Genomic DNA, 26,821 nt, shown 5'->3' with positions numbered 1-26,821 from the left:
AGGCCTTCCCTAGCGGCTGCCGTCTGGGGAGGACTCACTGGCTGGGCTGCAAGGAAGCGACCTGACAACACAGAGTGAAACAGGAACAGGGTAGCTGCCCCCAAAAGTGGGGGGATGAATCACAAAACCAGGGGAAAGTTCTAGAAGATGCAGTTTCAGAGAGGAAGAGCCCACGAGGGAGGGAGGGAGGACGCATGGGGAAGGCCGCTGGGCGAGGACCCTTTAGGAGAGGCACTGTGTCGGGGTCCCCACTGCCCCCTGGCAGTACTGGGCGGAACCCTTCCAGGTGGCGCTGTCCCAGGGCCCTGGGCACCATAGTCATGTCGAAGTGACCGACAGGGAGTGAAGGCAGTGTCTTCTGGGATCCCAGCCCACCCCCTGGATACCAATGAGAGATGGGAGTTACCGGTGACATCTCCATCCGGAATCACTGGAGGGTCAGCTCTTTTTGTGGGCGGCGGGCGGGGGTCGTCCTGGAGGGCTGTTTCATTACCCACGTCACTGACCCGGGCAAGGGGGTACCCTGGCCCGCCCCCCTTCAGCCTTCTGCAGGACAGGTGGGAAAGGGCAGGGCGTCTCATCCAGCTTCCAGGGGACAGTGTGGGAGTGACAGGCCAGGCAGAGTTGAGTCAGCCTCCACCACGTCTCGCTGCCCATCCCCCACACCTACTTTTAGCTCAAGTGTGGCCAAGAAGGGACAATTCCTCACCTAGAACACACGGGCCACAAACATGACCTCTGAAAGTGGAAACAAAAATAACGCACTTATAGGCAGGCTTGCCCCTTCATTAGGCTGCGGCTTCCAGCCCGAGTCATGAGGATCTCATTACTCAGTGTTTGGGTCCCATCGTGGCCACGGCTTTAAACCCAGTGATCCCACGGCACCCCCTCCACCCTCAGACCGAGGTGATCCCGTAGTGGCAGACGGGAGTTCCAGCTGAGCAGCCGCTAAAGGCCAGGGCCCCTCCCCGCAGGGAATCCTCATTTGGCCTGGGAGTGACAAAGCTCTCTTGGCCCCAGGACTTTTTTCGTATTCACTGTTGGGCTCAGACCAAATTGGTGAGCAGCTCTGCAGCCCTGACCCAGAGCAGCTCTGCAGCCTTGACCCGCTATTCCGGAAGCAGGTGAGAGAAACCGGGCTGGGATCAAACATTCTCTCCACCTAAAATGGAAAAGCCACAGACAATGGAGGCTCACACGATGGAGACGTGAGATGGTGGAAGGTTCCTCACTCAAGCTATTGATTTTAAAACAAAACTGAAAAACAAACAAACAAACAAAAAACACCTTGTGGGATGCCATTACTGCTCCATACAAATGGTCGCATTCAGGGGCTGTGGGCTCCATGCTCAGAGACACATTTCCGGTCAGTCACCCCACCTCTCTGAGTATCCCTCTATCACCCTCTGTCATTGTGGTCACTTGTTACCTATATCCTCCACTAGAACATGTCCTGTGTGTGTGTTGTTCACTGTTCAGCTCCAGTGACGTGGGGCAGTGTCTGTCACTCAGTACTTGCAAAGGAAAAACAGTATAATATCAGGTCAACATTTTCCAGGGACCCAAAAAAAAAGGTGAAAATGGAGAGAAAAGGAGGGATGGGACCTTTCCCACACCTACATCCCAGCTGTGATGTTCAAACATTCCCAAAGCACTTTTTGATGCCAGGCCTTCTGATCCAAATGCATTAGGGACGTAGTTCACTTTTGGGGAACTGGCACAAAACAGAAGCAGCTATGGAAAGAAGGCTCAGAGGGTCACATGCTATGACGCTGTGGCAAAAATGACACCTACGTGTGACACGAAGGAACTAACTATGTTGGGTCCAAAAACACTTCCAAAAGACCACACATGATATAATATCCTTTTTATAGGGTTCAAGCAGAAGTAAAACTAAACAATACAGGCTGTGTTCGGGTTGTAGTGAAGTGCAGGGATACAGCTAAGGAGGAACAGCGTAGAGAAGAGGGAAGTAGCACACAGATAAAGCTGGTTTTCGGCAAACATTCCAGATCTTGGGTTTGGCTGGTAGGCTCACAGTTGTTCATTATATTGTCTATATATGGATGGGCTGGGGTCGCAGCAGACGCTGCCTTCACTCTGTTGGTCACTTGCACACGGCTGGGCTATGATGCCAAACAAACATAAGATAAAAAAAGGCCATTGATGCCCAATGATGCCAACATATCATGCATGAAGAGGATTTATCCCACCCGGTGCATCTGAGGTCCTTGGGAGGGAGGGACGGAGGGAGGGAAGGAACATCTCCTTCATATGCTAAGTCCAGGGGTCAGTTAGCTCTGGCCCAAGGGCCAAAGCCTGCCTACCACCTATTTTTGTAAATAAAAGTCTTATTGGAACTCGGTCACACCCATTCATTTATGTGTTGTCTGTGGCTGTCTTCCAGCTGCAAAGGCAGGCGTAGAGTAGTTGCCAGAGACCGTATGGCCAGCAAAGCCTAAAATGTTTACTATTGGCTCTTTGCAGAAAAGGTTTGTCCACCCCCATTCCAACCCCTAAGTATGTAACAGGCAGATAAAACCCCACCCAGTGTAGGGTCTCTACGACTGCCAAGGCTTCTGGGTCAGAGGTAAAGCTGGAGGGTAGGGAACCTACCAGACACCCTGGTTCCCCCAGCACTGCCAGCCCCAGAAGGAGTCTATGGGGCTGAGTTGCTGGGAACCATTTCCCCTCTCTCTCTTTCCTCTTTCTGCCTCTTGCTTCGACCCCCTTCTTTCCCTCCCTCTCCCCCTCCTTTCTCCCTCCCTCCTGCTTTCTAATATTAAAGTTATAAGAATGTTACTGATGTCCTATTAAATGACGTTGGTTTGAAAGACTAAAAGATTTTTGTTAAATCTCTCCATTAACGTCTCAGCCACTGGCTAAGCAACAAATGATGTATCTTTTGAAACTGCGCCCGTCTGACCTTGCATGCCCCTCAAAGTCCAGTGTTCATTTCGCCAAAACATCTGAAGCACTTAAATGTACCTGGTGTTTCCATCTGTGCTGTGGCACGTGAAAACAGCCTCAGCTCCGGGACACACCTTTGAGCTACAATGGCCAGACCCTCCTACCGCGCCCCACATGTTCGTGCTAAGGAGTCTTCCTGAATTGGACTTAGTTTTAAAGGCGAGACTGGCAATAAGTATGATTCCTGCAGAGGAATTCGCTCCAAAGGATGGAAGGATGACTGTTGGCCCATTTTAAAGAGGCTACAGGTTTCTGAGCAGATGGTGCAAATACAATCGCACAGACTTGGGTGCCAGCTCAGTTATCAGTGATGTATTTACCAGGGGCAGGACTCTCGCTTTTAACATATTCCCTGAAACTCTCACAAGCATTTCCTGGCTTCTTCAAGAAACCGCTTGTGCAACTTGTTTTGCTCTAGAATTTGCTGTTGAAGGTCACGGATCATCTGACTGTGCCTGTCATCGTGGACAATGCTGGCCGAGGGGGAAGTGGGGCTGCGGTCATACCCTCCTTTCTTCTCCTGGTCTGGAGGGGGAGTCAGGCTTCCGATGAGCCAGAGAAGCTTGCCCCTGTTCCCTCCTCCCATCTTCCAGCTCCGTCTGGAGGTCGGCCTCCAAGCTCATCTTGGGGTGTCTGATTTGCTCGAGCGAGTCCAGCTGCTTTGGTGTTCTCTGCTCCACCTGCATTTTCTGCTTCTGCCTTGATGCCGTCAAGCCACCTCTGTCTGCCTGTTCTTGCGGGTGAAGCTGAAGGGAGCCCTGCACCAGGGCGTCCGGTCGGGGAGGCTCCTGGCTGGATTCGGGGCTGCACGAGAGCAGGTTCTCTTCATCGACAGATGTCCCTGCCTCGGGAGACCACGGTTTACTGTCATTCTCAAGCACGCACTTGGCCATCCTATGGGATTTTTGGTTCCTGGGCTTGCTTAGTAACTTTTTCAAGCTGGTTCTGGACGGCGTCAGGTGGGCGTCCACCCCCGCTGGACTCGCGGGCTCCCCGGCGGGCACCATGTCCATCTCTGCATCTCTTGCGTTCCTCTTTCTCTGGCTCTCGCTTCTCCACGCCTGCGTCTCCTCAAAGCCCTGTTCTTCACTGGGGCTCTGATCCATCCCGGGCTTGAGATCCAGGTGCAAGTTCAGGTGTTTTCTCAGCTTCCGGTTGGTACCAAACAACAACTCTTCAGAGGCAAACTCCAGCTCTCCCTACCACCTGCTCTTGTCACAGAGCTTTGCCAGCGGTGAGGCCCCCCTTCTGCAGGTCGAGCCGACTGGCCACAGCTGTTCCAGGTCGTCGGCTTTGCCCTCGGGGCTCTGATCCAAACAGTGGTTTTTCGGGCCTTGAAGACAAGCCGTTCGCTTCCCCAGCTGCCTCCTGCCGTCCTGGGCTGTTTCGGTCTCCCGTTCCTCCAGGCATTTGATCTCCCCTACAGCAGCAGGGACCAAGTCTGTCCCTCTGCTCAGCCCAGGGTCAATGGGACGGTGGCCCCCGCCGGTCTTCATTGAAGGCACGTGTTTTCCTTTACTCCTCTCTGGTGGGCTCAGGGGACGAGGACTCAGGCCCGTGGCTCTGGAGGCTCCCTGCCTCTCCTGGTCCACCGCTCTTCTCCGGGATGTGGTGCACCAGGGCTGCTGTCAGACCAGCTCTTCCCTGTGTCCCTTCTCTTGCCGCACGGCCACTGTGTGCTTCCTCTCGGCCCTGGGCGACCTGGCTGCTCCTGGCTGGGTCGAGCCCTCTGAGTCAGGTTCATGGTCCTCGGCCAGTCTGCCCGCCACCGCCTCCCCTCCAACAGATGTGCTAAGTACAGCCTCTCCAGGCCTCGGACCTGCTGGCCTGGGGCCTCCTGCTGCTCTGCCTGCAGCTCCTCGGTCAAGCGCTGGGGCAGCTCTTCCACTGCTAGAGGTCCTGTCTCCTCTGCGGGGGCAGGTCTCCTTTCTCTCGGACGTGTAGCAATTGGTGCTTCTGCCTCAAAAGCAAGGCTTCGTTGTCGGGACTGGGGCTCCGCCAAGGGGCTCTCTCCGCGTTTCCTTTCATGTCGGGGGCCTTTGCAGACATGGCTTCGGAGAGAAGGTGGTGTGAACCAAGAGTGGAGGTTCCAGGGCACCAGGGCCGAGGAGCCACAGGTGCTATGGCCGTTTCACGGCAAGCCCACAGGGCAGGAAGATGCACAGCGCTGCCCGGAGCGTTCCGAGCACAGTGAGGCCCTGGAGACAAGGCACATGGGGCTCTGAGTGCAGGACAGGCCGGGGGACGTGACCCTCCAGATCACTTTCCTGACATCTGCCCACGAGGGTCTGTTCTCCGGCTCCCGATCTGTCTCATACGCCTTTAATGAGACCCGGCAGGGCAGCTGTTCTCAGTGGGGTGTGGTTTTGCTTCCCAGGGGGACATGTGGCCATGTCTGGAGACAGTTTTGGTTGTCACAACTGGAAGGGGGGGTGCTACAGCCCCCCTCCCTCCAGGACGGCCCCACGACAAACAGGGACCAGGCTCCAGATGTCCAGTGCTAGGGTTAAGACCCCACCTTCGGAGACAAGTTAGGGTTCAGGTGGGGGTGATGCAAATGTCTGGCCCTCTGGAGGGAGCTACTTACAAATGAAAGGCGGAAGCGGTAAAGGAGGAGGAGCTTGCCAGGAAAGGTGTGTGTGTGTGTGTGTGTGTGTGTGTGTGTGTGTGTAGGGGGAGGTGAGTGTGGGTGAGTGTGCTGACGTGCATGTTTGTACTAGAATTCAGTGCAAACCAGAGAGGAGTTAAGCTAGTGGTATTTCTTTTTTCACATCTCTTTGGCATCACTCAGGGACACGTGCTCTGCCAGGGCTTCCTAAAGAAGGTGCATTCACACCAAAAAAGAGTATCACTTACAGCTGATGTCAAAAGCGGCCAGATGTGTGGGCTATGGGAGCTGCTTCCTAGGCACTGCGGTCTGCACGGGGCGCCCCTCAACTGTGTGGGTATCCCTTCCCTTCTTTATTTTAGGATGTGCGGAGCCAGGCTGAGCAATTTTAGCCCAAAGTAATGCTGGTCATCAGAAACACAGCTGCATCAGCGGAACAACTAATGTCAACTGTGTGGGCTGCCCTCCGCTTATCTTTTTTACAGTAACCGTCGAGGTAAGGAGTTATTAGCACCCCTGGTTCACGGGTGGGGAAACTGAGGCAGGGAGCAATTAAGAAACTTGACCCAAATCACACAGCTGGCAGACGGCAGCTGCTACTCGGGTAGACCATCTTGTCTTTGACCAATGGTCACATAGCCGCTGGCTCTTGGAAACTATGATGATGCAGTTATACATGTGGAAATGCGGTTAACATCATATTCTACCAGTCTGCCAACCACCACAATGAGCAAGAGGAGAGAGAAAGAGAAAGCTGGGAAATTAAACACAATGGTTGAGATTTTCAACAAAAGCGCCACAGCCATTCAATGGGGGAAAAAGTCATTTTTTTGTTCGTTTTCAACAAACGTTCCTGGGACAGTTGGATATCCACATGCAAAAAAGATTAATTTACACCCTTATCTCATCATATACAAAATTATATACCATATACAGAAATTAAAGTGATCACAGACCTTAAGGTAAGGTCTAAAGCTATAGATGCTTGGAAGGAAACAACTGTATCTTCATGACTTCAGGTTAGGCAAAGATTCTTAGATATAACACCAAAAGCACAAGCAATACAAGAAATTGATAAGTGTGGCATCATCAGTATTAAGAACCTCTGCACTTCAGAAGACATCGTTAATAAGTGAAAACACAAGACAAGGACTGGAAGGAAATACCTGCAAATCACATATCCAACAAAAGACTTGAATCAGTTTGTATAAACAGCTCTTACAATAATAAGAAGACAAACAATCCAATTTAAAAATGGGCAGGGACTTCCCTGGTGGTGCAGTGGATAAGAATCCGCCTGCCAATGCAGGGGACACCGGTTCGGGCCCTGGTCCAGGAAGATCTCACAAGCCGCGGAACAACAAAGCCCATGTGCCACAACTACTGAGCCCTCATGCCGCATTTACTGAAGCCCGCGTGCCTAGAGCCCGTGCTCCACAGCAAGAGAAGCCACCGCAATAAGAAGCCCGCGCACCACAAGGAAGAGTAGCCACCGCTCAACACAATCTAGAAAAAGCCTGCGCGCAGCAACGAAGACCCAATGCAGCCAAAAATAAATAAATAAATAACTAAATTTATAAAAATAGGCAAAAGGTTGAAATAAACACATCGCCAAAGAAGATTTACGTATGGCTAATAAAGCCCATAAAAAGATGTTCAACACCAACACTCATCAGGGAAACGCAAAATGAAGATACCACTTCACACCCACTAGGATGGCTACAATGAAAAAGACAGGCAATGACAAGACTTGGTGAGGACGTGGGGACATCGGAACCCTCACATGCTGCTGGTGGGGATGCAAAATGGCGCAGCCGCTCTGGAAAACAGTTTGGCAGTTCTATAAGATGGTAAACGTAGATCTACCGTATGACCCAGCAATTGTACTCCACCAAGAAACAGAAGTGCAGAAACTGAGTAACCGTCCCAGCTCACAGGGAGGAGCTGGGTTGGAATCTGGGTCCCAAATGTCAGAGATTGAGCTTTTCCCACCCCCGGGAATGGCCACAGGGGTGTCCAAACAGGTGAGGAGAGGGAGAGCGCTGTGAATGTCTCTTCACCTGTAGAGAATGGGGAAACTTGCACCCCGGGATCCAAGGTCTATTTTTGGGCCTGGAGCCACTGGCTCACGCCCCATGTTAACTGGTGACAATGAGCAAAACCTGCACGAGCCTCTCCCACTCTGGAGGGCCCCCACCCACTCGGTCACCCGTTACACCCTGAGCCAGGCCCGTTGGGGTGGGCGCCCCACTGCTGCCCAGGTGGTTTTGCTGGCTGCGCTGGCTGCCTTCAACCCCTCGGGAAGCCGCAGCCCTCTCCTTACAGAAGCTCCACTCAGAGCGGCAGATGGGAAGGACACTGGGCCCACTCTCCTCTCACCCTCTGCGTCCCCGGTGCGTGGAGCCAGCCCGCGGCGGTCACCTGGGTAGTGGCTCAGATCACTTTTCAGCCGAGGCAGACCCCCTCCCAGGCCACGAGGAAGGGCCAGACCCGCAGCAGCCCTCCTGCCTTCTGATCCCCCAATGGAGGCTCCAGGGTACCCCAGGCCGAGGAAGAAAGGTGACCACGAAGGAGGCTGGGTGGCGCCCAAACCAGGGGCTCCAATGCCAGGTGGACCGGACTCCGGTCGAAGGGTCTCACCTGAGACTCCTAACCAGGCTCCCTGTCGCCACCCCCGTTCCACCCCACCTGACTCCTCCTCCCCAGCACTATGGCTACAGCCACTGTTCTAACTCGGCCACCTGTGTCACTTGAGCATCTGCAACGGGCCCTGTGCAGTCGGCACCAGCAAGTCTCCAAGCATAGCCAGAGGCCACCTGCCTCACGGGTTGCCTGAACTGCTAGTTAAGATGCAGATTTGGCGGCCCGCCCCAGACCGATCCCACCTCTGCCTCAGTGGGGAGGGGCCCAGAAATGCGCTCAGTTAACCATCTCACCAAAGTCGGTCGGGCAGTCCCTGGCCGACAGGCTTGGGAACATTCCAGCAGCTCAGGATCCGGCCCCCCTTCCCCAGCCGGGCATCCCAAATGCCCCTGACCCAGGTCCAACACCTTCGCTGTGCTCGTGCCCGTCCTTCTTCCTCAAAGAGAGCCCCCCTCATCCTACCCACCCACCTCTCCCCAGCCCTGTTCTGGTTCTTCCTCCCTGACAAGGCCGCCCCTGATTTCCGCAGCAACAGGAAAATGCTCCCGTTTTTCTCCGGGGCCCACAGAATCAACGCCCCAGGGACACAGTTTAGCACATTTTCTTTTGAAACATTTAAAAATAGCTATAAAAGGGCTCCTAGAGCTGCCCTGGTGGCGCAGTGGTTGAGAGTCCGCCTGCCGATGCAGGGGACGTGGGTTCGTGCCCCGGTCCGGGAAGATCCCACATGCCGCGGAGCGGCTGGGCCCGTGAGCCATGGCTGCTGAGCCTGCGCGTCCGGAGCCTGCGCTCCGCAACGGGAGAGGCCACGACAGTGAGAGGCCCGCGTATCGCCAAAAAAAAAAAAAAAAGGGCTCCCAATTAGCTGGCATGGCCAGAGAGAACATTTCCATATAAGTAAAGCTTACTCTTTCATGTGTAAAGTTAAACATTTCTCTGTCTCCTGAGAGCACACAGAAGGGATATAATTTGACCTTCTTACAACTCTGGATTATCTTGAGAACTATAATATAGAGAATCCCTCAAGGGCTTTTAAGATATATAGGACCCCCACTAAAAAAATCATATATATATATATATATATATATATATGACAGAGTTCCTCTAAACTAAATGACCCCTGAATATAATTTGGAGTTTTTAAGTGTACTTCTTATAGCTTCCTCCGTAGTTGTAACTTTCTGTCTGTGTGTCTGACAGCACCCTATCCCCCTTTCCTCATACGGCTTCTAAACTGCTATGATGTGGGACCCACACAAATCAGTGTCTTAAAAGTGTGTCTAAAGCAAGAAGAGTAGAGGCTGGGGCCCTGGCGGGCTTTCCATGAGTCAAGTACATGAGCGTCTGAATCCATGGCCACCAGCTCTGGATGCGATGTCCCCGGCACTCAATCACCCACAGGGAGATGGAAAACCAGCCGTGCTGCTGGCATGCAAGCCTTCAGCTCAGATTTTTCACAGGCTTGAACCCCTGGCCAAATCTAACAAGGCCAAGCATACTGGGAAAACATCTACAACCCACACGTGGGTCCCCACATCCGACCCTGCAAGTGCCAAGTGGAGAATGTAGCTCCGAAGGAGCAAAGCTGGAGACGAGAGGGTCCGAGCCGGCTGTGAGCTCAGTCGGCAGAGACCGTGGTCACCAAAAGAGCCAATGCGATCGTTACCTGTGTTGCTAGAAACGCCTAAAACAAGCAGGGTAATGGTCCAGCCCAGCCCCTGCACAGGTGAGACTCACCTGGACATTCCCGGCCGCAACGTGAAAGAGGCACTTGGAGGAACACCCACCCTGTTCCCACCCCATGGGATGCGTGAAGATCAAACGGGATGGCCTGCAAGTTTTAAAATCAAAATACAACTATCGAAATTTTTAGGGGGACTTCCCTGATGGTCCAGGGGTTAAGACTCCACGCTTCCAATCCCTGGTCGGGGAACTAAGATCTCACATGCCACGCGGTGCGGCAAAAAACAAAAAAGAAAGAAAAGAAATTATTAGGAATTCACCTAATGAGAAATACACACTAAATGAGAATTACACTTTTACTAAATAAGGAGAAAATCTGAGTAAGGGAGAGGTATGTCTTCCCAGATATGGTTCAGAAAGGCAGAGAGTGGTTAAGGATGGGAAGAAGCGCCTCAGAGTTCAGGAGGAGAATGAAAAAACAAACAAAAACAGGTCATAGGAAGGAAAGTCCTAAGAGTCTAGAACAGTGTACTCTGGTGGTTCAGAGTATTGACTAACTGTGTGACCTAGCACAGGTTTCTTAACTCTGGGTGCCTCAGTCTCTGTTCATCCGTAAAACAGGGATAATAACAGCAACACCCATCATCTACACAGATGCTAGCGCTCATTACCATCAGAAACACCCACATCCTTGGCAAGCTGCTTGGGGAAGAGGGTGGTACTTACTGTGCGTGCCTCCAGATGCCTGGACCAGACCACCAAGAACACATTACAGGGAGGCAGAAATTGGCCCGGGTGGAAAGAAGCACTTTCTACAGGGTTGTCTTGAAATCACTGGGCTGAGTTGGTAGGTAGTGAGACACCCATCACTGGAGGCATCCGAGCCAAGCCCAGATAAAACAAACATCAGAAACATTTTAAACTCCATTTCTCTGAGTTCTAGCTGCTAGAAATACACTTTGTGACACCCAGTGTGCTGCCCAGAGCTTCCACTTTTGCTCACTTCCTGACTCTCCCTCAGTTAAGTTCCAGAGTAGTGGTTCATAAAGCCGGCTGGGTGTTAGACCAGCTGCATCAGAATCACCTGGTGGGGAGGCGATCACGGTAGACTATGCGTCCTGGCCAGGCCCCACCGCACGTTTTTCCACCCGAATCCTGGGCTGGGGTTTGCGAATCTGCATGTTTAACCATCTCCCTGATGCACACTCAGGATAAGGACAGTTCTAGAAGGCTGAGATGGCCGGGCAGCCAGCCTCTAGGAGAACAAGCCCTTGTCATCTTGTCTCCGTTACCTCCCCGACCAGCTTCATTAAGACAGACATGAGGCACAGGCTCTTCCAAACTCACAGGAGATACCAGGCTAGCTGGGGGGCTGCTTACGGCTGATCCAACTGGCGCCTTACTAAATGTCTCTTGACGATGTCATCTGCTTTCCCTCCAGCCTTACTACTGCAGCTACCCCACCTAGGTCAGGGGTCCCCAGTGCCAACAACTGTTCTTGTTGTATGATGATCTCCCCCCCAAAACCACCAAATTCACTCCCAACCCCATCCCACCAGCTTCCACTGCCCATCCTCCCCGATCCAACTGTATATGCAGAACCCCGTGGTGCAAGGACTTTCAAATTAGCCTTTTGGCATGTGTCCTGGACACCCTTACTGGCCCACTTCCCAAGGCGCCCTCACCAAACCACTGGGCACAGAAAGAAGTCCACCCTCACAATGGATAAGGGGGCAGGGACACAACAAGAACCTCAGCCCTGGGTGCTCTGCATTGGGTCTCTGGGGCCCACTGACCAAAGGTGGCTGGAATCGCAGCTCCCCACCTCCACCAGCAGCCCAGCACCCGCCCCAGCTGGTGAACTCTGGCAGCCGCTGCCATGGGAACAACAGAGCTGTTGTGCTCTGACATCAGAGCTGGGGTGAACTCAGGGACAGTGACGAGCCAGCCAGAGGACGAGCACCTGTCAGCACACCTGTTGTGAGTCCACCGATCACAAAGATTTGGCTCAAACAGCTGGGGTGATGCGCAGAGGGATGGCCACCTCGGGGGCCCCGTGAAGATGCCTGACGTGCGCGTGCTTTCGGTGTTTAAAGACGGTCTGGCAGGGAGAAAATCCTTCCTGTCCCAGCCTGGCAGCACGGTGACGTTCCTCATCGGGGTGTCACTCTTCTGAGCTGTTGCACCTCAAGGTCAGGGCTTCCCGACAACGCTGGCCACCCCTCCTCCCACAGGGAGGGCGTCTGGTCCCACTCAGGTTGGGGATATCTGCCCCTCCAGGATCCACTGTTGAGCTGAGCCGACTGGACGTGGGGGGAAGGAATGCTGGCCTGGGGCCCCCATGTCACCCACCCACCCACCCATCCACCCAAAATAAGAAATAGGACATGCCTGACCTCGTTTCTAGGGCTAAGGGCACCCTCCACAAATTTGACAATTGAGAAATTTAGTTTGGGGAACATGATAACAGCCCCAAAATGTCAAAGCAACCGATCTCAGGGTTTGCTTTCTCGCGAAAGTCAACAGCAGGGACTTGGAACCTTGGAGGCAGAGCTGATCCAGGGATGAAAGCCTTTGTGTGGGGCTGGAAGGGCCCTGGGGAGGTCATGTGGTCCCCGACCCGGCGTGGGGCAGGAAGTCTGCTCCTGAACTTCTCAACCACAGCTCCCCACCCACTTTTTGGGCCCCTCTTCTTGGCCCCATAGACACAAAGTCTTATGTCCATTTCTCCTTTCCCAGAGCACACCCAGCCCCCAATCCCTTAGCCTCTTCTCAGCACGATCATGTACACCCACCTTCAGCATGGGACAAGTTTGGGGCGGGGCTTGGGGAGAGTGCAGATATCATGGTGGCCAAAAACTTCAGCTTGTGGGGCCTTTGACGCATTCTGGAATGGCCACCACTGCCGTGCTCCCCAGGTAGTTCCTGCATTGAAGATATTTCACCCAAGCCCGGGCTCTCCCGACACCATCTTAGTGATTCCTAGGATGCAGCCCCCATCCTCCGGATGAACCTGCTCTGCTCAGGGGTCTCTGCTCCATGGGGCCCATCAATGAACTAGGACCAACCCAGCTTTAATAGCGCAGCCCAACCTACTGCTGAGCACAGTCAGACCCACACTTCAGCAAACTCTGACTTTAAAAACGACGCATATCATTCAAGTTCAACAGAGAAAAATTAGAAAACACACACTTGCAAAAGAAAGCCAAATTTCCCCTCCTTTATCTGAACAGTTTACATTTCAGTAAAAAAATTCTACAACCTTTGGTCCCGCAGAGCATCCGAGGCTGTGATTTACTTGACCACTGCCCTGCTGCTGTATCAGCTTCTAACACTGAGATAAACAGGATGGAGGTGAGCATCCTCGTCACGAGATGCCAGCACATGCACTTCACTATTTCCCGCAAAAAAATTCCTAGCTTTAGAGTTACTTGACCAAAGGGGAGACTCTTTCTTTTTTTTTTTAAATGAACGTATAGTTGATTTACAATGTTGTGTTCATTTCTGGTGTGCAGCAAAGAGATTCAATTATACATACATACATTCTTTTTTGTATGCGTTGCCATTATGGCTTATTACAGGATATTGAATATAGTTCCCTGTGCTCTACAGTAAGACCTTGTTGTTTATATGTTTTATATATAGTGGTTTGTATCTGCTAATCCCAAGCTCCTACTAATTTATCCTTCGCCCCTGGCCCTACCAGCTTTCCCCTTTGGTAACCATGTTTGTTTTCTATGTCTGTGAGTCTCTTCTGTTTTGTAAATAAGTTCATTATATTATTTTCTTAGATTCCACATATAAGTGATATCATATGACATTTGTCTTTCTCTATGTGACTTACTTCACTTAGTATGAGAATCTCTAGGTCCATCCATGTTGCTGCAAATGGCATTATTTTACTCTTTTTTATGGCCGAGTAATATTCCACTGTAGAAATATACCACATCTTCTTTATCCATTCCTCCGTCAACGGACATTTGGGTTGTTTCCAGGTCTTGGCTATTGTAAACAGTGCTGCTATGAACACTGGGGTGCATGCATCTTTACGAATTAGTTTTCTCCAGACACACGCCCAGGAGTGGGATGGCTGGATCACATGGTGAGTCTGACTTTTAGTTACGGAACCTCCATATTGTGGTCCATAGTGGCTGCACCAATTTACATTCAAGGGGAGACTTAAAGTCCTTGATCAGCATTGTCAAAATGCCCTTCCAAGCTTCTAAATTGCTCAGGTTAGGACCAAACACACCTACTTAGCGTCAGCCCTTCCAAGGACAACAAGCCTCTTGGCCACACAGAACAGAGCAACGGAAAGGCCAAAGCTGTGACGTCTGATCTATTTCCAGAGACTTGAGCCAGGATCCAGTTCCTTAGATTCTTGGTGCCGCCCTTGGCTGCGCGACCTTGGGTAGATCATGGACTGCTCTCCATCCAGACAGGGGAGGACACCTGCCTGACCTACCACCTACCTCATGAGTCCTTGTGAAATGGAAGAGATGAAGTCCTTTTGCACTGAAAATCCCTAGACAGTCGATGTTTTTTTATCGAAGAGACATGATTGGTGACTATTTGCCGGTGGTTCCCCACCCCCCCCCCCGACGCCGAACCGGTGCACAAGAAACATACACCACCTGAGATTTATTCCTTTATTCCCTGCCCTGGATCCAACAGGGCCAAGGGGCCAAGATGTCACAACCAAGAATTGGGGACTGACAGTGCTCATCATGGCTCTGCTCCAACACCATTCCTCCTGAGATACCTGGTTTCTGCCTGGGCATGGCTGGGCCATTTCTCCCAGGGGCTTCTGAGGATTGAAGATTAAATGCTGGAGGGCTGCAGAGAGAAGCCCCCAGGAGAGAACTGTGCCTGCCCCCAAAATCGCCCTGTCACAGGGTCAACAGCCCTCCTGGAAAGGGATGTTCCCCTCGGAGCAGAACAATCCACAGGAACCTGAAGCCCACGAGTGACCTCCGGCCTTCTCTCCCGGCTACACGGAGTGCTGTCTGTTGACAGCACCCTGGACTCCAGAGGCTGCGGCGCCCGGGGTCACCGCAAGCTCAGACCTCATCGCGTGCCTGCAAACGTTCTAGACATGTGGCCCAATAAGATCATTCCTGTGCACCTCCACATCTAACGCGTTCCTGGCATCCTTCCCACCCCGTCCTTGTTCTCTACACCCTCACATGTCATGGGACCCAGGTGAGGACAAGGCGGCCTGGGGCGGGTCAACCAACTCTGCACAGTGAATTTTCAACTACCTGGAGTGACCAGGGAGTGGCGGCACGGAGAAGGCAGAGCAGGGGACCATCAGAGGTACAGTTTCCATACAGTGCTGGGAGCCGGCGTGAGCGCGTCTCCCTCACATCACGTGGCCTGTGCTGAAAACCCATCCACTGGCCCTGAACTCTTGATCTGGACTAAAGGAAGGGCAGCAGAAGTGAGCTGGGCCACGGAGAGAGAGGCCAGGCTGAATTTTACACACTGTAGGAAGAACAGAGAAAGCAGAGGGGGCCAGGAATGTCAGAGGAGGTTTATTTCCCTTTTGCACACACATGACTTTCTTCTTGAGGAGCTCTGGGGACAGAGGCCACCAGGTTTCACAGAAGCATCATCCAGGGTCTCAGAATTCTAGGTGGAGGGGGTGGGGCTGACATCTATTGAGTCCCTCTCATGCTTTTGCACACTTTACTCATACATCAGAAATTCACTCAGCATCTGCTATGGCCCGGCCCTGAGGAGTTTAATTCTGCTTTTACAGAAGAAACCGAGGCTCACAGAGGCACAGAGTCAGGACTCAGAACCAGCTCTAACAGGCTCCAAAGCCCCAGGCTTCTTCTCCCAATACCTTCCACTTCGTCTTTTTTCCTCTAAAATGTCGGTCCATTTCATTCTGTCCTTGGTTAAGAATCAGCTGCTGAAGTGCCTCCTAACTAGGGCCTTTTTTTTTTTTTGCGCTACGCGGGTCTCTCACTGTTGTGGCCTCTCCCGTTGCGGAGCACAGGCTCCGGACGCGCAGGCTCAGCGGCCATGGCTCACGGTCCAGCCGCTCCGCGGCATGTGGGATCTTCCCGGACCGGGGCACGAACCCGCGTACCCTGCATCGGCAGGCGGACTCTCAACCGCTGTGCCAACCAGGGAAGACCTAACTAGGGCCTTTGACTGTCATCAGAGGGGCCTCGGCCATGCCTGGTGCAGAGCCGGGGTGCTGAGCCAACTTCGTGAGGATGCCCTGACCCTAAGGGGTCTCCCGGAAAGGCCAACCAAGATCTCCAGACCACAGATCAGAAAGGGCCACATGAAGACTCATCCTGAGCCAGGCTCTGTCCCCAGGGACTCTCCACCCCAGAACGTTCCACTACAGAGGGGTTATGGCCTTTAAACTCATCCCTCTCTCTCTTAGGCCCACAGGTTCAAGATTTGCGGCATCTTCGGGGTCAGTTCAGAGAATGATATCCACGAGCATCATTTCTTCTGGAAAGCAGGGAGCGGGCCATCAGGTGAGAGGTGAGCCAGCCCCAGGAAGCTCACACCCAGGGGGGCGGGGGAAAGTTCTCATAAAGGGCCAGATGGTACAATAACTAATGTAGCTCTGTCGCTGCTACTCAACGCTGCCTTGTAGCTCAAAAGCAGCTGCGGACTTTGTATTAGGAATGGGCGTGGCCGCATCCCAGCAAAACTGTGTTTACCACGATAGGCAGTCTGGGGCCAGGGTGCAGTTTGCCAAGCGCTGAAAGGCCAGCAGAGTTTTAGGAGGCCGACTGCATCCTGTGCGTCCTGTTGTAGGGCACGGCCTTGCTGGGGCAGCACCAGGTGGAAACACACCACCTGAGTCTCACCTCGGAAACCTCAGATGTACTCAGCTCAGGGGTCCTCGGGATGCTGCAAAATCAGATGGTAGCGATGGCTGCACAGCTCTGTGACTGCCCTAAAAACCACTGAATTGTACACTTTAAGTGGGTGAACAGTATGTGAATTACACCTCAGTAAAGCGTAAGTCTCTGAGGCAGAAAAACAATAACAGCCTTCTTAAGAGGCAATAAACCCTTCCCTAATCTGCTTCTTGGGGGATGAAGGCAAAGGTGGGCAGCCCTGGACGCGCTCCCCCTCCCTCCGGGCTCAGGGCACTCACCCTCTCGCCCTCAGCCTTCTCCTCTGCCTCCCCCATCCTGAAGAAACCTCCACCCCATTGCCTTTTAACTTTAAAATAATTATACAACTCACACACGTTAATCACAGAAAATTTAGCACATACAGATAAGCAAAACGAAATAAAAATCACCCTTGATCTCACCCACTGTCTAGAATTTTGACAGTCACCCTTCCAGACTTTTCTGTACATGCACAGTAAAAAAAAAAAAAAAAAAAAAGGATAGAGATACATACAGAAGCAATAAAACTTCTGTATGCTGGGGAATTTTCACCATAAAAACCCGTGACAGTGGTTATCTAAGGGAAAGGAGGGGGTTGGGACCAGGAGGGATTAACTGAGGTTTCAGGGTGGCAATGACTAGTCTCTTAATTTGAGTATTTGCTTGATAACTTTTTGTTACAATGTACAGTTACGCATGGTGCACTTAAAAATTATATTAGACAGTGTTTGAAATGTGAAAGCATACTGACTGTAACTGGGCTTTTAAATTTAATGCACTCTGAACATTTTTCTAGGTCAAAAACATGAATCTATAATACTGTTTAAAATGACTGCTTAATATTCTGCTGTCAGGATAAAGCTTCATTTAATTTAGCTCATCTCCAGTTGATGAGCAAATCTCATGAACAAGGTCAGCTTCCAGGAGTTTCCAACCTTCATGTTCCTCAGAGACCACCCCCTCCCTCCAAGCCAAGGTGGACCAGAATCGCCACGTTCAGCCTCCTCGCTGTTAAGTCTCCTTTCATTTTAAAACCCTCTGTCTTCTTACTCTGCTATTTGATAGTCATGTGACCCAAGCAAGTTAATCAGCCCGTGCCTCAGTCTGATCATCTGTAAAATGGGGATAATTGTGCATCAGACGCGTTAACACGAGGAACGTGTGGATCACAGTTCTAAGCACTTAGCATGGATGATGACAGCTGCTGTTACTGTTACTTGTCACAGTCACTTTTCCTTCACAGAACTACCACGGTTTCCCTCCTAGTCCCCTGGGCCCTCCTGGAGGCACCAGAGCCCAGGCTTGTGTGTCTCTGCGCCCCCCACCTGTGTGATAACCATGGCCAGACCTCAGGGCTGGGTGAAGATTACACGTCCAGCACAGCATCTGGCACAGAAAGAGCCAGTCCCCCCGCCGCAACCCCGAGAGCCTCCATGGACACCGTCCTAGGCACTGCACCTCTGCCCTTTCTTGTGATCTTTGCCCACAACCTTAAAAGGTAGGTAAATTATTATCCCCTCTTTGGTGATGGGGAAACCGTGGCAGAGGGCACTTGCCCAAGATCTCTCCCCTGGACTGAGTCGTGGGGCTGCAGAGCAGCTGCCCTAACCATGCTGCTCCAAACCTATGTGTCCCCACTTCCCACTGCCTCTGCTCCCACTTCCTCTTCCCTCCGAGGCCCCTCACATCCTTCCATAATCTGCTGTAGCTACTACAGCCGGAGACCCCACTGTCTCTCTCAGCAGAACTCAGCAGGGAACCCCACTGAACACCTGACCACGTTAGGGGATGCCTGGCCCTGGCCCTGAGGTCAAACCCCAGAGGCAGCCCCCGTCCCAGCTGGTCAGCCCCCTGCCTGCCTTCCGTTTCCTGAGTCCCTCCCTCGTGCAGGTGCCTGCTCCGCTCACCTGGGTGACTGACTACAAGCCCTTAACATTGCTCTTCTGCCTGCAGCTACCTTTCCCTCCGCCCATGTCTAACAGCTCTCGGGGAGGTGGGGGGACAACAAAGACCCCCCTTGGTTCCCACTGCCGGGGCTTCAGGCTCTGCTGCTGCGCCCGGGTGCAAGGCTGCCCACCCTTTGGTTTCAAAGCCCCTTCCCACCATGTCTCTCACCCCTCCCCACAGGCCATAAAAAAGTCTTTTACAGGCAGTGATTAACCTTTTAGGGGTCACATACCGCTTTGAGAACCTGGTGGAAGCCATGGCCCCTGTCCACAGAAAAACATGGACACACACACACACACACACACACACACACACAGCTTTGCTTACAGTTTCAGGGCTCAAGACCGCCCCCCACCAGGCCCATCTCTGAACAGACGTCTATGTCCCCCAGGTTAGGACCCTTCTTTATAGAGATTACATCTCAATTTAATTTTTACAGCAAACACTTGCCCAGTCCGCCTTGCTGGGGTCTCCAGTAGCTTAACCTAGGATGCTAATTGGACGAGGCGGACCCCAATTCTGTCAGCTACAAAATGGGGTTCACCTGGGTCTCTATCACTTTCTCACTGGAGCTGCACATGCACGCAGTGATGGCGGCGCCAGAGGCTCCAGGATTCCAGCCAGCCCAGGCCTCAGGGGTCCTGGAGGTGGGCCCTGGGAGAGCCTGGGCCTGGGCTGGGGGAGCCAGCTTCATTCCTGCCCTTTCTGAGACGCTGGTACCCAGACCGCCCCTCAGTCTGGAAGTCCTCCTCCCTCCCCACTTCCCTTGGCTGCCTTTCCTCCCAGCATTCTGGGGCATCTCACATAAGCCTCCCCCCACCCCGACCCCCTATGGCCCTCGCAGTCTACGGATCCTGTAGCAACTAAACAGAAGCCTAGCCCAGCACTCAAAATCTACCTGTTCGTTTAAAACTATGCACAAGTGCACCTGTCAATCCGTATAGTGAGGTATCTATAACGTTCTCTTCTCACACTCAGATTGTCTTGGGTACTCGCTTTGGAAATGACTGCTCTGTGCAAACTTTGGTGGTGGGTGTCAGAATCACCTGGAGAGTCTGAGAAATACCCATGCCCACGCCCTGAGCCCCAAGGGTCCAATATGGGACGCTAATTCAGACAACTGCCTTCCAGCAAACTCCCTGGGTGATGCCCGCTGTCACCCACAGGTACACACTCTCGATGCCTCTCCTCAGGCCCTCGGGATGGAATGCAAACGCTATGTGATAAACCAGATGTCCAGTCCCACTCTGCCTCTCGGGCCCTCCTGCCCCCGAGCCTGCTCTGTACCCAGACTCTCTCGCACCTTTCCCAGGCAGCCTGTCCCTGTCCTTGGCACTGCAAAATCATGCACTGAACCATGCCTGGTACATGTTCCCCCAGCTCCATCCTCCAATTAAGGGTTCTTTACGCCTTCAACCTTGATTTCCTCAGTCTGCCCTTCTCTTTCCAGAAAGACCATCCTAGCCACAAGACCACTTGCCCTCAGCCCCTTGTTTGTGTGTGTGTGGAGTGCGTGTGCTCTCACACACACTGCAGGGTGGAGGGGTGTCCAGGGCAGGCACCTGAGTCGAGCTCCAAGGCAGGGGAGAGCTCGGTGGCACCTACACCCCTAGTCTGCCTTCTCTTTATCTCCTTTGATGCTTTTTCCCCCCCAGTTTTATTGATATAATTGACATACAGCGCTGTATAAGTTTAAGGTGTACAGCGTAACGATTTGACTTAGATGTATTACGAAATGATTATCACAACATGTTCAATTAACATCCATCATCTCACAGATATAAAATAAAAAACAAAAAAAATGTTTTCCTTGTGACGAGAACTCTTAAGAGAGCAAATCCTAACTTTCTTATACGTCATACAGCAGTGTTAGCTATAGTCATCACTTCGTACATTACTTCCTTAGTACTTATATATTTCATTGTTTTTTTTTTTTTTTTTTTTTTTTTTTACGGTGTGCGGGCCTCCCACTGTTGTGGCCTCTCCCGTTGCGGAGCACAGGCTCCAGATGCGCAGGCTCAGCGTCCATGGCGCACGGGCCAAGCCGCTCCGCGGCATGTGGGATCCTCCCGGACCGGGGCACGAACCCATGTCCCCTGCATCGGCAGGCGGACCCTCAACCACTGTGCCACCAGGGAAGCCCATTTCATTGTTTTTTAATTTTTATTTTTTTAACTTTTCATTTTATATTGGAGTCACAGTTGATTAACAATGTTGTGACAGTTTCAGGTTCACAGCACAGTGATTCAGTTATACACATGCTTTTGCTTTTTCCTGCTGTTTTTTCCCATCCTTCAGACCTCCTGGGGTCCTCCAAGCATACCTCTTAGCCATTTTGGAACCCAAGGGGTTCATCTGCTCCCACAGCCCCTTGGGCACTGGATCAGCAGCTCTGCATCAGGACGAGGGTGGCTGCGTCCACCCCCCGACCCCCAAAGCCTGGGAGTCGTCTAAACCCGCACCAATGGGATGCTCTGGGCAAGCCAGCTGAGATGAAAAAGAAGAGCGGCAGGACCCAAGCCCACCTGCAGCTCAAGGACTAGCGGCCAGGACCACCGACTCCAGGGGACCCAGCAGGCCCCAGGCTGGCACCACGTCCTCAGATCAGAGAGGGAGGAACACGTGGGGTGGGGAGAGCTCCCTCCCAGCCACGTGCCATGCCCGCAGCACAGCCTCCAAGCGCTGCACACATCTCTTCCCATCTCCCAACCCAGGTTCCAGTCACTCCCCTGGCGAATACATCCTTCCAGGAACACTGTCCAAGACCAAGCCCAGGAACTCGAGGGCCCCCCAAGGCCCCCTCCCCATCCTCTCATCGGAACCCGTTATCTCTCTTCAGATGCCCAAATGCTTTTCACCTTGTGACAGTTACTTGGTTCATTATTTGCCCGAAGCACATGGAGGCTGACTTACTTTAAGCCACGCCCCTGGCGGGCGGTCGGGGTGGGGGGAGTCTACATGCCTTCTGCCCACCCTGACCCACAGTCTTAAACGTGCTTCCACACTGCTTGGCACCAGTGTCCTAGCGCTCCTTCCTGAGGGCAGGGATCGTGCCTTCCTTCTCCCTTATGTCCCCTGGGGCAGAGCTGGGCACCCTGTAACTGCTTGTTGCAACACAGGTGAGCCCGATAGGAAAATCGGGATTACGAAACACAGACTGATTATACACTTTGCGAAAGGAGTTGCCAACAGTGTCTTTACACAGCACCACCCCCATCCCAGCCCCCGTGCGCTCAAGGCCTCACTCAACGCACAGGAAGCTCACCTGCCTTGCTTTCCCCGAGCACATGTTTGGTGAGGATGCTGCCGCTTCTGAGTGCCTACTGTGTTTCTCCCCGAGTGGCCGCTATCTGGCCCCCATCAGTGTGTGCCCAAGGCCAGCCTGTTTGCCCTGGCAACCAGGCTGTGGGCCCTGCCCCAGCTGGTGCTAGAGACCACCGGAGGGTTTGCAAAAAGCAGCGTCTAGAAATGGGAGCATCCTGAGAAAGACGGCATGGAGACTGCCCTCCTGGGAGACAGTGGCCCTGGGCCTCGCCATCCAGGCCGTGGGGGAGAGTTTATCATCTGGGCCCAGAGAGCTCCTGGATTCACCCTCGACCCCAGAAACCGGCCCAAGCGGCCCAGGTCTGCCAAGCCACTCAGCTGGCTAAGGAACTCCAGGCTCCCGCACTGTGGCACTACTTGAAGAGCAAGCCCAAAGCTGGTTTCCAGCCAGGTTACTGGAGCCGTACAGGCCTGTAGGAGATGGCGAAGGACCCCATTAGATGAGAGGAAACGAGGCTGGCGGCACATCCGAGCAGGGCTCTGAGATGCGAAAAGACTTCCTGGAAAGGAAGCTCATCCTCACTTTTCTGGAAAGGACAGGGAGCAGGGCCTTCCAGGAGGAGCCCCGGTCACCTCTTCCCACCCCTTCATCCTCAATCTCATAACAAACTCTTTTGCCGACCCCAGTTCCAATCCTACCGGCTGCAAGAGCTAAGGAGATGCCCCCAGAAATCCTTACACAGGCAGACAGAAAAATGAATGTTTCCTAAACCAACTGCCTCTTGTAGACACCAAGCCATTTCACAAGCCTGCGTCCAGCCAACAATTAAAGGAACCAGCACACTGCACTAAAGGTCAGTCTTTAGGGACCCCAAGTACAGCAGACCATCACCCTTCCTGAACCCCCGGGCCACTGCCCTGGTGGCACAGTCACCTGTAGGGCTTTAAAACTACAAAAGCCAAGGTCTGAGCCGGACGTTCGATGTCTACAAAGAGACCCAGACCCGAGGCAATTATGCTCTCGGCCAGAGCAGGGAATCATCACCCAGAAGCCATGAACTTGTACCACCCAAAGGAGAGGCACATGTGGAAAGGCTACAGCTTTCACTGTGGGGTTCACTCCATGGCCACCCTGGGATGTCTCTGGGACATATCCCGAGTTGACTAAGCACAGAAGGGCTGCCCATGGAACAATACTGGGCAGCATCCACCCCAAATTCATGTCCACCCAGAACCTGTGAATGTGACCTTATTTGGAAATAGCGTCTTTGCAGATATGATCAAGTTAAGATAAGGTCATAGCAGACTAGGGAGGGCCCTGAATCCAACGACGGGTATTCTAATAAGAGGAGAGGGCACAGAGACACACGCACAGAGAAGAAGGCCACCAGAAGACAGAGCAGTGACTGGAGTGATGTGTCTACAAGCCAAGGGACACTAAAGACTGCTGGAGCCACCAGGGGTGGAACCGATTTTCCCTCAGAGCCTCCAGAAGGAACCTACACTGCTAACACCTTCATTTTGGATGTCAGGCCCCCTAAACTGGGAGAGAATCAATTCTCGCTGTTTGACGCCCCCCAGTTTGTGGTCACTTGTTACAGCAGCCATGGGAACCTAATGTAATGGGCTTTGTGGCGCGATCCTGTGGCACCTCTGAGCTGGGCTGGGGTTAAGAGTTTTGGCTCTACGTGATGACTAAGCCACAAACGCCAGCAGATGCAGGTGGAGGAGCGGGTAAGGCGCGAAACAAGAGGGGGCCTCGGGGCATTCGGACACTGCTGCACCCTGACCTTTGCTGCCCTTGATCCAAACCCAAAGCAGAAACGGCCCCAGCGCTGCCTCAGCTGACACTGGGCAAGGATGGGAGTGGCTGGCTGGGCATTCTCTCCGTGCGGCCGAGGGGTGTGAGGTGGACCCAAGGCCCGACCCCTTCCTGCTCAGCCTCTGTGAACCAAGCCCTAGAGTCTCCTGAGCCACGGATTCCTTCTGAGCCTGGGCCTGATTCTGCCCTAGAAGCACAGCCTCTCTCTCCGCAAGGGGCCTGGACAGGCCTGGACTCCCAGGGGACACCGCATGCAAGGCCAATCCTGGCTCCGCCACTGGGAGGAGCCTCTCCTCCCCCCACCAGTCTTGCTGAGCAGCGAAGCCAAACTGGAGAACTTCCCCAGTTCGGGTTGTGTGGAAACCACTCTGCAAGCACACACCGTGCCCCAAGTGCAGGTGGCCTGAGCTACGTGAGGCGCACAGGTAGGGTCACCTGAAGACTTCCCGCGCCAGGCCAACAGCGGCAGCTCCAAGGGCCAACTGAAGCGTGGCCAGGAGCCGTGGGGAGTGTGGGGAGATCAGAGGGGCACGGCTGACAAGAGGAGAAACCCGGAGACCCTGCCTTTGAGTCTGCACAGGTGAGGGCAGCCCAGCCTCACCACAGCTGGCAAGAGGATGCACGGCTGGCAGCTGAGACTTAGTAGCAGAAAACAAACCTGTCAGGTGAGAGTGAGCTGCAGAGGCCCACCTGCTGTGCACCCATCCTTTTGGTTAAACTGAACCTGCCCCAGGAAAACCTGGCTGACTGTCACCAGGGCAGTAGAGGCCTGCGAGTGCCAGAACTGGATGGAAACCTCCAGGGCCCAGCGGGTTCCTCCCATTTCTGCTGCATTCTCCCCACTTCTGTCTCCTGCCCCTCTGCTTATCAGAACAAATAGCTGGGCTCTCCTCCTTTCCTCGCTAGCTCCCATGTGTGGGGAGCAAGGGGTCCTGAGGGGAACAGATATTTGTCGGGCACCCTGAGCAGCCATACTACCTGCAACCTCCAGTCACCAAAGTCCCCAGCTTGTGTGGATGTCCTGAAAAAGCAGTCACCACTCAAGGACCCTCCTGCCTGTCCCTGTGTGCAATGCCTCCTGGGCAGGACGTGGGAGGAGCCGGCCCTGGGGCTCTTTCCAGCTGCTCCACTGAGCCCTTGGGGAACCTGACCAGGGGAGGGAAGCTTCCATCCAGCCCCAGCCTAATCTGGTGAGCCCCACAGGCGGCTTGGTGGGAGAGGCCCAGGCAGCGCACCTCTTCCCCACCCAGCTCCAAGCCCAGAGGAGCCCAAGTCCCATCTCACCTGTGAAAGTTTCTTCCTGGGGTCCCCGGTCCTTCAACCCACCGAGGTCGAGAGTCCCCCCACCCCCTAGGCTGTGTCCCGCACTCTCCCCGCTCCGCCCCCCCCTCCCCACCCCACCCCCCGCGCTGGCATCCCGGGGCCCTCCGCCTGCCAAAATCCAATCCGTTCCCTGGCTCCCTTTTCTGGGGCTGGAGCTGCAGCGGAATTTCGGTGGAATTTTGAGGTTGAGAAGCATCTCGGCAGAGAGGAAAATAAAGGAAGAGACGGAAGGGGGTAAAAAGTACGATTTTGGCATCAACTTGCAGGATTCTAGAAGGCACCGAGGCCCCGGAGGCGGGCGCTGGGTCCCTCTGCAAGATGCGGGCGGGCGGGCGGGCGGGGCGCCGGCGAAACCTACGGGTCCAGCACGTCCCGTAGGGACGGTGGGCGCCGGGCCGGGGCGGGGTCGCCGTCCTTACCTACGTCTGCATTGCAAAACGCCTGTTGCGGGTGCACCGGGGAGCAGCTGCAGGCGTCGGTCGGGCGGAGCAACATCCCCAGCAGCAGGAGGCCGAGCACAAGCCGCAGGCTGCGGGCCGCGGCGCCCATGGCGGGCGGGGGGCGGGGGCGCGGGCTCGGGCTCCGGCTAGCCGCCGCCGCCTGGGCTCGGGGCGCTCCCCTCTCGCCGGCCGGGGCAGCGCGGGTCTGGGCGGCGCTCCGCGGCCGCGCCCTCCGCTCCGGCCCGCACACGCCGCACAAACTTTCTCGGCTCTTGGTCGCGGGGGCGATGAGGGGGCGCGGGGCGCGGCCGGCAGCGCGGAGACGAGAGCGGGCCGGGGTGCAGCGAACGAACGAGCGAACGAGAGAGCGAGCGAGCGCGCCGCGGGCCTGGTCGCCGATACTCAGCTGCCTTCTATGGTTGTGTGCGCCGCGGGCGCGGGCCGAGCCGGCCTTTTATTGCTCTCCGAGGATTGTTGGGCTCCGCCCCCCAGTGGCGGGCGGCCAATGCCGGCTCCGGGAGCTCCCAGCCGCCTCCTCCCCGCTCGCCTCCCGCGCCTCCCGGCCCTCCCCCAAGCCCGGCTTTTGTTGTGTCCAGCCTGGCACCGCCGGGACCCGCCGCTGCGCACCTGGCTTCCTACCGTCCGGGACCGTACCCCGCAGCCTCCCAAATCTCCAGAGCTTGGGAGGGGGGGGGCGCTGCGGAGGATAGTGCCCAGTGGACCCTGACTCAGCACTTGGGACTCGCAGCCCACCCCTCCAGGGCACAGGCGGCCCACGCACCACCCCTTCCCCTCCAGCTTGGCACTGGAGATGTACACTGCCTGATTCCCTTCCACCCCTGGGGTCCCTGAGATTCTAGCCAGGGATTGAGGAAAAGGATGTGCGCTTTGGAGCAGGGGTCGTTCCCTGCCGTCCCTCTCCCAGGCCCCTTTGGCTGGGTGGCCTCCTGAAATTTACCGAGGATTCCTTTTTCAAATGGAGGCCTTAGAATTTTAAGTGCGCTTGGCCAGTAGAGTTGGAGGGGGAGGGGAGAGTGGTTACTATGAACAAAACAGGATTTTATATAAACTGGCCATATTTTTGACCAGCCAGCGGGGCGGGGGGTGGGGGCAGGAGCCCAGGAGACAGTAGGATCGGATGAAGGCATTTTCCGGGCTCTGCTCCCTTAGCCTACAAATGTGGGAGCTGAAGGACTTTTCCCAAAACAGTTCTGTGTTCCACGGTAGGGCAGAGGGTCTTAGAGGTGTG

General features: G+C 54.1%; 2 protein-coding genes across 2 annotated transcripts in view; both read right to left on the bottom strand.

The window, feature by feature from the left end:
* TIMP2 (TIMP metallopeptidase inhibitor 2) overlaps positions 1–26,008 on the bottom strand; it is a 50,902-nt gene extending 24,894 nt beyond the window's left edge. Inside the window, exon 1 of the mRNA XM_079904579.1 lies at positions 25,552–26,008. Within this exon, the coding sequence (XP_079760705.1) occupies positions 25,552–25,681 (130 nt within the window). The 5' untranslated portion in view covers positions 25,682–26,008. The remainder of the gene's footprint in view (positions 1–25,551) is intronic.
* Positions 3,311–5,618, bottom strand: CEP295NL (CEP295 N-terminal like; the record flags this gene model as incomplete). The annotated part of the gene is given in 7 exon segments (XM_079904663.1): positions 3,311–3,331; positions 3,335–3,502; positions 3,504–4,169; positions 4,173–4,598; positions 4,602–4,748; positions 4,751–4,869; positions 4,872–5,618. Coding segments are annotated over 7 exon segments (1,695 nt in total). The 5' UTR covers positions 5,020–5,618.
* Positions 26,009–26,821: the final 813 nt, after the last annotated feature.

Source organism: Stenella coeruleoalba (genome assembly GCF_951394435.1).
Source record: "Stenella coeruleoalba genome assembly, chromosome: 19".
NCBI classification, from domain to species: domain Eukaryota; kingdom Metazoa; phylum Chordata; class Mammalia; order Artiodactyla; family Delphinidae; genus Stenella; species Stenella coeruleoalba.
Note: the sequence above shows the minus strand (reverse complement) of the source record. Positions and strands in the feature narration are given on the sequence as shown.